The sequence below is a fragment of the Bos javanicus genome, chromosome 3, assembly GCF_032452875.1.
Source record: "Bos javanicus breed banteng chromosome 3, ARS-OSU_banteng_1.0, whole genome shotgun sequence".
In the NCBI taxonomy this organism is placed as follows: domain Eukaryota; kingdom Metazoa; phylum Chordata; class Mammalia; order Artiodactyla; family Bovidae; genus Bos; species Bos javanicus.
The window spans coordinates 115,642,298-115,655,913 of NC_083870.1; the positions used below are offsets into that span (position 1 = coordinate 115,642,298).

Sequence of the window (13,616 nt, forward strand, 5' to 3'; positions counted from 1 at the left end):
CAGCAAGGTTTTGAAGTATTTTTTCTAGTCTGCTTGAAAACTGCCTTGAGTTCCTCTTCCTGCTTTCAGACTCAGCTGAGCAGGCAGTGTGTCTGGCATCCTGCTCTCAGCCAGGTCCATCCAGGGGTTCACCGGGCGCCCTGGCTGTGCTGCACCTTCACTGAGCAACTTCACTTCTTCACGTGCATGGGACTCTCCTCCAGAACTTGTGCCTGTGGGTCGCTCAGTCGTGTCCGACTCTTTGTGACCCCATGGACTGTAACCCGCCAGGCTCTTCTATGCATGGAATTCTCCAAGCCAGGATACTAGAGTGGGTAGCCATTTCCTCCTCCAGGGGATCTTCTCCAACCCAGGTATCAAACGCAGGTCTCCTGCATTGCAGGCAGATTCCTTACCATCTGAGCCACCAGGGAAGCCCCAAACTTAATGATTTGAAAAAAAAAAAAAAAACCTGTTATTATTTTTCATAATTCTGTGGCTCAGGACTATGGACAGGGCACAGCGTGGCTTCTTGGTCGGAGCTCCCCAAAGCAGAAGCTGTCAGAATTTCTTTCGATTTAAACCCAATGTAGGGGCATCACTTCAGCTGCTTCTGGGTAAATTGAGTCTCAGCCATTCCCCCAGTCAGTGTGGGATGATTTACACAGGGGCAGGAATAACACAAAGCCTGGCACAAACGGGAGTTATCTTGAGATCAGCTACCAAGCTGGCTGTGTGCCTTGGGTAAGCTACATACCCTCTGTGTGCCTCAGTGGCCTCGTCTGTAAAATGGGGATAATCAGAGTAATTACCAGCAGGTGGTAATAAGCTTTCGGCAGCGGCAGGGGGTCGGGGGGGTTGGTAATTCTTAACTTGTAAGGCTGTTAAAGCAGCATCTGGCTCACAATGAGCCCAATATTGTTTTGAAATAAAAATTTTTTAAAACAGACACATAAGCCATACAGGAGTCAAATAAAACCTTAACCATAATTGACGTCTACACTGGGGTAGATGGTCAGTGAGAAACAGTCTGAAGCAGGAAATTGTTTTTACATGTACAGAAGTGGCATCTGAAAGATAGACCGAGGATACATTTTGACATTCCCCCGTGCGGTTTTGCCCTGGGTCACACAGGATCAAAGGGACTTAGGATCAGCAGGACCGTCTACCTCGCCAAGGGGGGCTGCCCGCCTGCCTGTCTCCGGCAGAGCGCCTTCCGGCCTCTGTCATCTTCTAGCTGGTGGGATCACGGCTTCACGTCCTTCAAAAGTTTAAAATGAACTATTTATAGGGTTTTCCATTTCCTTGGCGCTTAGAGTAGAAAGTGTGTGAGTTCAAGAAGGCAGAAGCACAGGGGGATCCAATCTAGGGGCTCAGCCAGATGCAGTGAAGGGCCTCCTGGCATGTTTGAGCATCGTGGTTCACCAGCAGAAGTTTGTCCTAAAAGGAGGCCATGGGTTCTCGCCCTTTGGCACTTTGTGGATATCCTGACTGTGTTCAGAGGAGAGACAGCACGTCAGAGCACTGGAACCTTTTGCTTCCAGAGGAGCTGGGAGCTAAGACCAGGCTTGGCTATGTAGCTGTGTGATATCTTACTGGACCTTGGTAGCAACCAGCCTTGGTCCCACGAAGTGAGGGTATGCTGGGACAGACTCCGCTCCAGACTTACAGACCAACCTCCCCCTTCCCCTGCCCCTCTGCACTGTCTCTGCTCAGCCATGGACTCCTGCTCGGGCAGCTCTAGGGATCTTGACCCATGGGTTACTGTCCCCAGGGATGCCCAAGCAGGGTGGCCCCGGGCAGGGATCCTGCACAAAAGCTCATCTTGCAGATTCGGGACTGAATGGTTCAACTTTCAGAGCCTCTTGAGATTCTGCTATTCTGTAATTCCCACTTGATACAAATTACCCTTTAAAAAATCAGTGTTCAGAAGTAATTTAAGAACAAGAAGCAACAGGAAACACGTCTTGAATCCACTGAAGCTGTTTCCTGAGTCTCCTCATTTGAAGTCCAATTGAACCTCTGATTACACAAGTTCGTCCTGCTTGCTGCCGCCAAAGCCCTCGCTTCCTACTGTAATTCATCAAAGAGCTCGCCTCCCATCATCTTTTTCAGGATGGGCTCTCTTTATTGTTTATGGAGAGACCACCGAGCGTGTTGGCTTCTCCTGGTGTCGTGGCCGACCTTTTCTAAAGGCTCACACGTATATGTGCACGAGTGGACTCTGACGTCTAGAGCTGTGGGCATTGATCCAGGACTCCCCTTCCGGGAAGTGAAGGACGTGGATGGCCGTCGTCTGGGTGATAGGATGGAGGTCCCATGGGGCCCGCTGTGAGTCCAGCTCCTTAGTCCAGACTCCGCTGCTGCCTCCTACTGACTCTTGGCACGAGGTCACAAACACAGAGGTGCCTGCCTCTGAGCAGCGCATGTGCTGGGTTTGGCCTGAATTACACACAGATGGTGTATAATCCATTGCCAACATTCTAAAAAATAAGGAGCTGTCCCTAAAGGTCCAGTTTTTCTTTTTCTCTTGACTCACCAGGAGATCTGGAAATGTAGACACAAACTTTGCATTCCCTGCACAGTTCAGGGGGGCCGTTCCTGGAAGGGTGGCCTCACTGGGCCTTGCTGAACCTTCATCAGGAGATCTGACCTTCTCCACTCGAAACAGCCCTGACCACCCCTTCCTGGAATTTTTTAGTAGCCTTGAGATGTGCTTCCATAAATTCCTCATCGCTGTCTCCCCTCTCTCAAGGACACTCAGCGTTTAGGACATTCTCAGGGTGCTCTTAAGATTCAGCAAACAGAAACCCCTTCCTCTGGGTCCACGTGCAGTAGATTTTAGGGGGCACATTTGAATCTGTTCCTGGTGGAAGGGTGCTTGTCTTTTCCTTCACTGTGTGAATATGAAATATCAGTACTGATGGGCCACCGCCCCTCAGGAGAGGAATCGGACCTGAGCGGCTGCCAGGATCCCGGATGACCCGCCTCTCTCGGATTGGGGATTTGTGCCGGGAGAGGAGGAGCTGCTGTTGTGGGACTGAAGGCTTTGGGCTGAGCCGTGGCAGGGACACTGGCAGGCTTGACTGCGGTGGTCATTTCCAGGTCTGATCTTGGCAGCCCACAGTGCTAACAGCAGGAGTGGAGAGGGCAGGGTGGCTGGTCCCATCACTTCCCAGCAGCTAACGAGCGCCCTCACCTCCATGGTCAGAGTCACGTCCAAACCGAGGGAGCCACAATAGCAGCTGCCCCTGTCCTGCTGCTGATGGGGGACGAGTGAGCGAGAGAACGCGGCAATGCTTAGAAACGCGTCGGCACATGCTCAGGCCGCTTAAAGAAACGTGCGCCTTACCTGGTCCACGTCTGCCCAGACTGGCGTCGGGCGGCCCCGACGTGTGTACGTGTGATGTGTGGAGCCAGTTCAGTCCCCGCCTGGTGTCTGATGGGAGGAATGATAAACCCAGCTGGGACCAAGGCTGAAGGACAGAAATAAGGCTCCGAGCATGCCAGGGTGGTCTTCAGGCTCGCTGAATTCTGCAGCATTTGAATAGTGCAGGTAATCAGAGATAATCCTCCGAGGTGAACCACGGGATTTATTTAAGATTGTAAAGATTTGGATTTTGTATTTATTTATTTATTTTTTTTAGCAAGACATTGTTTTCCTAGCACCTAACAAATTGCCTAATTTAAGTCCCCCGAAAACTATGATGTCCCCTCTTCACTTGGCCTCCTGGTAAATTTTCGTTTTATTCCCTCAAGAAAGGAGTCTTTATTCCCCTCACCGGGCAGTGCAGGGCTTGCTCCTGAAAGTGCCCTGAAGATGGCCTGAGGATTTCTGTGTGTCGCTCTTCACGGAGCCTGTCTTTCATTTGAGGAAGAAAGGAAAAGCTTCCTGAGGAGGACCTTCCTGGTGGTCCAGTGGCTAGGACTCTGCACTCCCAATGCAGGGGGCACAGGTTTGATCCCTGGTCAGGGAACTAGATTCCACGTGCTGCAGCTGAGACCCAGCACAGCCAAATAAATAAGTGAACAAAAATAGTAAAATATCTTAAAAAAAAAAAAAAGGCTTTCTGAAACCCAGGGCAGCCCTTAGCCAATGATGATGCCCAGTAACCCCAGCCCCTGGTGTTACTGGAATTCCATCTGAAATGGAGGGTGGGAAAATGTGAGCCTAGGGAAGAACTTGTTTATATTATATATATAATTTTATTTGGCTTTTTAAAAATATATATAATTTTATTTATCTATTTGGCTGTGGTGGATCTTTGTTGCTACTCACAGGCTTTCTCTGTTTGCAGTGGGCAGGCTCCTCATGGAGGCGGTGGTTTCTCTTTGGTTTCAGATCATGGGTTAGTCTAGGGCACACGGGCTTCAGTAGCTGTGGTGCGTGGTATCTAGAGCGTGGGCTCAGTAACTCTTGGCGCACAGGCTTAGTTGCTTGGTGGCACGTGGGGTCTTACCAGACCAGGGGTCGGACCTGTGTCCCCTGCGTTGGCAGGTGGGTTCTTAACCACTGCACCACCAGGGAAGTCCCTGTGTCAGATTTTGTCACGCTAAGTTTTAAAATCTTAGAAATCCCACTGGGGAGGGACATTTAATGCTGTCAAGGGGTTGCTTTTTCATCACCGCTGATTCACCGTCACTAGCCGAGCCCCCACACACACTAGTCCTTACTGTGGCCTGAAACCTGTACCACCCCCGATGGGAGCGAACGTTTTTCTCTGGAGCTGGTTCCCGTTGTTGGTCTCAGTGCCGTGTTTGGTTTATATCTTGGTTTAGATTCCAAGAAATCAAGGTCTGCAGCTTTATGTCACATACTTCTTTAGATAAGAACTTGCAAGGAAATGATCTTCCAAAGGTTTACTTGTTAGTTGTCTCAAACTCTGAAATATTTTCCCTCAGAAACAATAAACATTGTGGCCAGAGTCTCCAGGTGGCTCATAATCCATTATATTTGTAAAATCTGTCCATAAAAACGCAATGTCATAATATTGGGAAACTGACTCAATGGACCTGAGTTTGAGCGAACTCCGGGAGATGGTGAAGGACAGGGAAGCCTGGCGTGCTGCAGTCCATGGGGTCACAAACGCAATAGGCTTTTGCAGTCCGTGCAGAAGAAAAACGCCTTCTTGGTTGTTTCTCATACTTTGGTTCCTGGTTGATAGAATTAGGAGGCGGGTGGGGGCTGGTAAAAATTCTCAAAGGGACTCGGGAGGCCGCACCTTCCTAAGGTGTCAGATTCTGTTTCAAACTGACCGTTTTCTTTCTGCCTCCATCTGGGTGAATTAACTCGCGTTAGTCTTAGGCTTTCCCAGTCACACTTATGATCACGGACTTCTCCTTGTCTTGGCTGTGCTGGCTCTCATCGCGGCACGCGGGCAGACTTCTCTTACTGTGGGACACAGGCTCTAGAGCGCACAGGCCCAGCAGTTCCAGCGTGCTGGCTTCTCCAGTTGTGGTGCACACGGGCTCAGTTGCTCCAAGACATGTGGAATCTTACTTCCCTGACCAGGGATCAAACCCACATCCCTGGTTTGGAAGGCACATTCTTAACCACTGGACCCCAGGGAAGTCCTGATCACATTAACAAGTGAGCAGCAAGAGAAAGAGCAAGGAGGGAGGTTCTCCTGCTCCCCTTTGTTTCTGTGGACGAGAGTTAGATGAATCCAGGTGTGAAAGCTCAAGTTTAAAACTGACTGACTAGGAGGGCGTGGGGCTTCCCTGAAAGAATCTGCCTACAATGCAGGAGACCTGGGTTTGTTTCCTGGGTCATGAAGATCCCCTGGAGAAGGGGACAGCAACCCACTCCCGTACTCTTGCCTGGAGAATCCCATGGGCAGAGGAGCCTGGCGGGCCACAGTCCATGGGGTCACACACAGTTGGACCTGACTGAAGCGGCTTAGAATGCACGCGTGCAAGCAGGAGGGCCTGAAGCCCCCACAGGGAAAGAGAAAGTGCAGACTCAAGGTGCTGGGCCTGGCAGAGCTCAGGCTTCCTCCGGTTTTCTTAACTCAAGAAAGCCTAGAAATGAGACAGAAGGTTTGCTGGGAACTGGTAGTAAAAACAAGAGCAAATTCTCATCAGTCATCTAAGGAAGGCTGGATTAAATATACTTGTGTGTCGGTTTCAAGTGTTGAATGGTTTTTAAGAAACTTTAATATGATTTCATTAAAAATGGATTAAAGTAAATTATACACAGTTCATCTATTAAATGCCATTGCTAAGTTTGCAAATGGAATTTCATTTTTAATAAATTAAGATCTGAAGTGAAAAACTGTAAAATAAAATGTTCTTATTTGTAAATATGGTAAAGGAAGATATGGTTAGTGTCTTATTTTTAGAAAAGGAAATTTACATTCCTTTTTTAATACCTTTAGGAGCTCCATGTGCTTACAGCTTAGCTATAGGAAAAGGTATGATCTGTCACATCACAATGGTCTATATCATATTGGTTGAACCAATGGCATGTCTTAGCCCTCGTTAATGTTACAACATTAAGTTCTGCACTCACATGCACAAAAGGGAATTTGTTGATTGTATATATATTTTATAAAAAAGAAAGGGGAAAACCGAACGACCGAGGCAAAAATGTGTCATTTCCATTTTAAGATGGCAAAGAGAAAATGGAAGTTTAACAATTTAAAAGTTAACCTATGTGCCTACTCTTTTTAAAAAATGTACGCAGGACTTTATGATTTACACTAATTTCCCCCTGGCTTCTTTTTCACTCATAGGGCATGCTGCTGAAGCGCAGTGGCAAATCACTAAACAAGGAGTGGAAGAAGAAGTACGTCACGCTGTGTGACAACGGTGTGCTGACCTACCACCCGAGCCTGCATGTGAGTGTTGCCCCTGGGAGAAGTTAGCAGGTCCTGGGCTGAGGGGGCACGGGGTCCATGCACAGTCAAGCCTTTCTGCTCTGTTGAAGGTTAAAGTAGTATTTTATTTTATTTTAAATTGCTCCCTTCTTTAATTGGTAACATTTATTTTTAAACCAAAATGAATATTTTATAATAATACGAATTTTGCATCTTATCATAATACTAACAGAATGAAAGTTACTTTCTTAATAGAGCATTCATTCCTTTAATAGTATGTAGTCTTCCTCTTTCCCAAATTAAGGATTTTGCCTTAAATTCTATTTTGATAATATATCTCAGTGTTCTTTAGCTAATTTTTTTTCTTTATAGAATAACCCTTTATTTTCAGTCTATATGGTGTTCTTATAGTTCTTTTTTTGTTTGTTTTTCTATTTTTTTTTTAAAGTAAAGTAGTATTTTAAATGAGAGTAAAAAGACAGGAGCAAGTAGTCAAAGAGAAAGGAGAAAAAAATCTATCTGAAAATCTAGACTGAAAGAAACTATAGCAAGTCTACATACGAACAAGCTGTGTTCCGAGAGCGCGTTCACAAGTCCGGGTTGTTAGTCAGCCCAACGGCATTAGCTCAGGTCCCAGCTGACAGTCGACCTTACAGTACTGCACTCTGATAAGTGTGTGGGCTTCCCAGGCGGCTCTGGTGGTAAAGGATCTGCCTGCCAGTGCAGGAGGCGCAACAGATGCTTGTTCCATTTGGGTTGGGAAGATCCCGTGGAATAGGAAATGGCAACCCACTCCAGTGTTCTCTCCTGGGAAATTCCACGGGCAGAGGAACCTGGCAGGCTACAGTCCGTGGGGTCACAGAGTCGGACACGACTGAGCACCAGAGGTTTATAACACTTTTCTCCAAAAAATATATAAAAAGCACAAAATAATAATAAGAAAAGCGTTTTTAATCTCACAGTACAGTACCTTGGAAAGCGCAGTAATAGATACAACAGCTGCACTTCTCGGTAGTACCAGCTACGCCAAGCTGCTTTTACGCTTGCTTCTAGACACCCTGGGCTTGAGGTGTCCTCGAGTCCTGCTGTCCTCTCTGCAGTCCCGCACAGTGAAGAACACAAACGCCCAACCACCTGCAGAGGGTGCACGCGTGTGACAGCGCACACCAGACACGCGAATGAGTAACGCACCTCGACATGTGAACACACAGTCGCATCTTAGAAAGTCTGCACCTTGACAGTTCTTTTGTAGGGAATTCGCTGTGCATCGAAGCCCAGGGTCAGCTTGAGCACCTGAGAACAACAAAACCAAGAGTTGAGTGCAACTCACGAGTCAGAGTCCGTTTTTACTGTCCGCTAAGAACGCATGCCAGTTTGTAAGGCAGGTTCGTTTTCTCTGTGTAATAACGTCTCTTATCCTGGTGATTTATATAAGATAGAGGGAAAGACACGTAATTTCATCACTGGGAGAAATGTAGACGTTCTACCCATGGGGAGCTCTTTAGGAAAGCTTTGGTGAAACCTGAAGATGGTTGTCATGGCTCTCCCAGCACAACACATTCCATGAACCCTGCGTGACGTTCATCTGCCTTCACATAGGTATATGTGTGAATATATAGTATTAGCTGGTTGTTTGACTATATCACAGTGTTAAGCACAACATTAAGATTTTAATTTTAAGTACTTCTTGAAAACTGCACTGTGATTAATGAGAAGTTAAAGATAAACATACCGAAGAAAATGTACTTCTCCCAGATAGCCCCTAAGAACGTGGCTGCTCACAGTTTGAGGTGTATCCTCCTAGCCGTGTCCACAGCCTACACCTTTGCCTCTGCTGGCCTGTAGCCCCCTGGGGTACACGGTGCATTCCCTGCTCTCCTAGATGATGCCAGATCTCAGGCACCTGCCCATGCCAACAAACACACCTCTATGCCACCATCTTAATAGTTACATAACATCCGTCCTGCTCATGTGCCCCAACGGACTGAACCAACAATTGGCGAGCCGACTTCCTTTCTCCATGATTTTTACTGTTGTGAGTCACTCTGATCAGCGTCCTCATTTGACACCTCTGTGCCCACATCCGTGTCCTGCTGGCACATTCCCAACTGTAGCCTTCCTGAGTTGAAGAGGGTGTACTTCTATGGGCTCTGGGTATGGACTGCCAAATTCCAGGAAAGATTGTATTGGTTCATCTTCTCTGGCTTTCCCCACTAACCCCCTGTACTCTCAGGAACATTTCCCTTGTTTTTTCTTTAAAAAAAAAAAAAAACTTTGCAATAGGATAGGTAAAAATGGTATCCTCGCTGTGTGACTTGCTATCTGGAGTGAATTGCTTCCAGGGCTTCCCCAGTGGCTCAGCTGGTAAAGAATCCACCTGCAGTGCAGGATACCTGTTTGATCCCTGGGTCGGGAAGATCCCCTGGAGCAGGGAACGGCGACCCACTCCAATATTCTGGAGAATTCAGTCCATGGGGTCACAAAGAGTCGGACACAACTGAGTGACTTCCACTTTGACGTTCATAGTCCCTTGCAGGTACTTGGAGTGGCTGTGTTTTAGTCTTAAGTTGTGGGGAGCTGCTGACCCCCGGCGGCTGAGTTAGCCCAACATTCTTTGGTTCCAAACAGGAAGAGAAATTACCTTTTTGAAAGCCTTTGCAGTAGGACCAGTAACAGATGGTGTCCTCACCATGCCATTTGCTGGCTGGGGTGAACTGTCCTTTTCCCTCTGGTCTTCCAGCAGTGGCTTCCCCTCTCTGAATTGGGCTCTAAAGTAAGCGTGTATTTAGGCCCCGCTACTTGTTCCTCCTCTTGGTGGGGAGTCTTTCCACCCTTCACCAGTAGGTAGGCTTTCGAGATATACACTTCTTGGACTGAGGAGACTCCTTGTGCTTGATTTATTGGGGTTATTTGGGACATAGAGTCAGGCTGCTTCCCCAGTGGCCTAAACCAGAGACTTAACACTATCCCGTGAGGCCTGCCTGTGACTGCCATGCCCCCATCTGGGTCTTTGGGGTTCTTTCTCCAGAGCTGCTCCATCAACAGGGAGGCGCCCTTTCCCGGCGTGGTTCTTCCTAAAAACCCCATCCGAGAACAGAACCTAACGATGGACCCGTTTGCTCTGTTCCTTGGAGGGAGACGTGCAGTCACAGTCTCCTTGCCGGCCTCAGCGACCTGTAGAAAGTGAGATCTCATGGGTGATGCCCCTCCGCTCACGTTCCAGTCTCCTGCTGAGCCCCTCAGAGGGGCGTTGGCTGCTTCTTGCCAAGGGGGAAGGATGGTGGCAACAGGAGATGGTTCTGGAACATTCCTGCTGGAGGGCCTATGCTCCCTTACTTTTCCTCTCTACCTCTCGATGATACGGTTGCCATCCGTTCTTCAAAAGTTCTCCCGCACAGGCTGCTTCTCGTGATGGTCCTCAGTGCCAGCTTTCCTTTTTTTTTTTTCCCTATGTATGCATGGATATTATTGGAATATAGTAAAGGAGCAGAGTGGGGCTTTATAACTGTACGGCAGGAAAGAGCCATCGTCACTTTAAAAGTGCGATTCGGTTAATGCGGGTCGCCTGGGAGCTGCAGTTATTGATGCAGGCAGACAGTTCCCTAAGGAAGTGGCTTAATCTAGTGGCGAATTTGAATTACTAGACCACAGAGAGATGTCATGACTTTCATTGTAATCCTTCGTGGATTCTTGTTTTCCCAACCAAGCTTTGGGTGGACATTTAGAGGGCTGTGAGTTTCAGGTGTATTTCTTGGGAGGTGCAGGAGATGCAGGAAACGTAGGATTGATCCCTGGTTCAGGAAGATCCTCCAGAGGAGGGAATGGCAACCCACTCCAGTATTCTTGCCTGGAGAATTCCAAGGACAGAGGAGCCTGGTGGGCTACAGTCCATGGGGTCACAAAGAGTTGGACATGACTGAGCGACTGGACCCACATAACAGATGCCCAGTGGCTGAGTTAGCCCTGTGTGTTCTATGGTCCCAGACAGGAAGATGTATCAGAGGGATGTTCAAGGGCAGAATCCTGACTTCCCTTAATAAGAAATTCGGGAGCATTTAGATATGGTGCTAATTTAGGCCCCAAATGTCTACATCGTGGAGGATGGCCTAATTATTTGAGTCTGGAAAATTTCAAAAGGGGATGGAACCGAATGATCTCAGATACCAGTCACACTGTAACACTGGCTTCCAAGGTACGGTGTATTACGGGAGAAAGACCACTAAGATCCTCGGCCGCTTGTACTGAAGACCTTAAGCGCTCCAGTACTGGGGAACTCTTGTCCAGGTTGGTAGCTTCCGATTTCCATACTGTCTGTCATCCAGCTCTCACTGGTCACAGAGCAGGGAACCTACATCGGTCTCAAATAGCAGATCCTATGACCCGTGACTCTGCTGGGAGTCACGGGAAATAACCTGGCTAAACAGTCTGACATTTTCAGACAGAGTTTTCAGCAGAGCTTGTGGTTGTCCTTGATGGACTATCTGTGCCAGCTACCCTGGACCCTCCTAACTTTTGATGACGAGATGGTTTATATATCAAAAAGGAAGCTGGCATGCTTTTATGAGGGCAGAATTTTAATCAGGTAATTAATACTCCGATAATAGGTTTGGGTTCAAGAGCAGTGAGGCTTAAGATGCATCAAACGTAGGATTCAAACAGGTGTTAGGCGGGCCTGCAGCAGCCCCAGCAGCCCCCTCAAAACCAGCGTTTTCCTGTTGCCCTGGGGCTCCCTTCCTGCTGGGACATTTTCTTTCCTGTGCACACATGCGCCGCTCAGGGCTCCATCAGCCTGGACTCTGACTCCACCTCTGGTCACCTCGGACGTGATGCCCTGTTAAACCCACGAGTCTGGGCCTTTTGCATACGAGGAAGATGAGAGCAGAGTAAAGGACTGAATCTGGTCATATGGAAAACGGCCAGCGTGCTGGATTGTCACACTGCAGTCAAATTCATCACCTGAAGGGTGTGGCCTGCCCCAGATAGCGTGGCCTGCAAGGCCGGACGCCCCCTGATCCGATCTGAGCTGATCTAGGCCGCTCCTGTGTTAGCCAGTTTAAAGTTACAGTGCCCCACAGCAAGAGATGTCACCTCGGTGAGAAGCCTGGGCACCACAGCTAGAGAGTAGTCTCTGCTTGTCTCAACTAGAGAGAGCCCGATCAGAGCAGCGAAGACCCGGACAGCCAAAAATAAAAATAAATAAATGAAGATGACTGCACTGACCAGTGCTGCCGGACAGGGCCATCCCACACGCCTCTCCTGCCCCTGCCTGGCTGTATTGCACCCCCCTCGGCTCCCCAGGCTGCCAGCAATGGTGGTTTGCTCAGACATCTGCTTGAACAAGATGCTCCGGCAGCATTGGGTTCTGACTTTAGCTGACTTTGGGTGCTCTGGAAGCAGGAAGCTGACCATTTCCTGAACTTGCTAAAAAAAGAAAAAATCCACACAGCTCTTGTGTTTTTTAAATGTCTTCATTGGACGCCCTTTAAAAAAAAAAAACAAATCTCCCAGAAGAGGTCATTTGTATCCTTGAGGGAAACAGATACAGTTTCCTTATTTCACAGGTGTCCATGGAAGTGTTTACATAAAGATCATCCTTTGGACAAGTTTCAGTCCAAGCAGGTGTCTCACACAGGTTTATTGTTGCTTTTGTTCAGCCGTGTCCGACTCTTTTCAACCCCATGGACTGCAGCACGCCAGGCCTCCCTGTCCATCACCAACTCCCGGAGTTTGCTCAAACTCATGTCCATTGAGTTGATGATGCCATCCAACCATCTCATCCTCTGCTGCCCCCTTCTTTTGCCCTCAATCTTTCCCAGCATCAGGGTCTTATCTAATGAGTCAGTTCTTCGCATCAGGTGGCCAAAGTATTGGAGCTGCAGCTTCAGCATCAGTCCTTGCAATGAATATTCAGGCTTAATTTCCTTTAGGACGGACTGGTTTGATCTCCTTGCAGTCCAAGGGACTCTCACAAGTTGGTGGGATAGAAAACAAACCCAGCCTTTGGACCAAGCAAGCAGTGGGTGCCTGACCCCAGCTGTGCCCCCGTTTGTGCAATCCTAGCAGAGCAACAAGCTCTTGGAAACCGTGGCTTCAGAAACAGGCCACCAGCTGTGAAACTGGGGATCCTCAGCTTTGCAGCAGGCGGTGGGTTTGGGGTGAGGCCGACCAGCCTACCGAGTGCTCGGGGTGGGTCGGCTGCCAGGGAAGCTCCTGCCGATGGCCTCCCTGGATGGCCGGGCCCCGTCATAACTCGCATGCCTGAGATGAGTTGCTCAGGGCCTCGGGTGGTGGCCCCATAACATGGCTTCCGGCTGGTCACCATGGCGTCAGTTTCCCCTTCCTCCTTCACATCCTTTCCTAACCACGTCTTCTTCCCAAGCCCTCAGAGTCTGCCCAGACGTGTCTTTCTGTGTTTCACCCCGAGACACAACAGATTATTTAAGAGCCTACAACAGATTATTTAAGAGCCCCAAATCCTTGGTCCCTCTGACACACAGCTCGGCCTCATTCTGGAACTTATTCAGCACAGGCATCCCTGAAGCTTCCCTGACCACAGCTAGACGTTGTTGAAGGAAGCCTTTTTACCCCAGGAATGTTTCCTGTTGTTGAAAACCCAAAACAGTCCTCTTAGGGGGAAGAGACCCTCTCGGAGCAGTGGAATAGAATCGCTAGCACGTGGCCAGATCATAGGCATGACCGTCTGGGAATTAGAGGGAAAACACGGACAAAACATGGATCCTACCCAGATGGAGACCGATCCCTACAAGTTGATACCAGTGATACCTCCAGACCCCAGATTTGTTCTCTCTGCGCTCCCGG

General features: G+C 48.5%; 1 protein-coding gene and 1 non-coding gene across 10 annotated transcripts in view; both read left to right on the top strand.

The window, feature by feature from the left end:
• Positions 1 to 13,616, top strand: part of AGAP1 (ArfGAP with GTPase domain, ankyrin repeat and PH domain 1) — a 561,687-nt gene that overhangs the window by 351,714 nt on the left and 196,357 nt on the right. For all 9 annotated transcript variants that reach the window (XM_061412705.1, XM_061412707.1, XM_061412706.1 and 6 more), the window contains one exon: positions 6,714 to 6,818. In XM_061412705.1, coding sequence (XP_061268689.1) covers positions 6,714 to 6,818 — 105 coding nt within the window. The remainder of the gene's footprint in view (positions 1 to 6,713; positions 6,819 to 13,616) is intronic.
• TRNAG-CCC (transfer RNA glycine (anticodon CCC)) lies at positions 3,884 to 3,956 on the top strand. The gene has a single exon. It is a non-coding gene; the product is annotated as a tRNA-Gly (tRNA).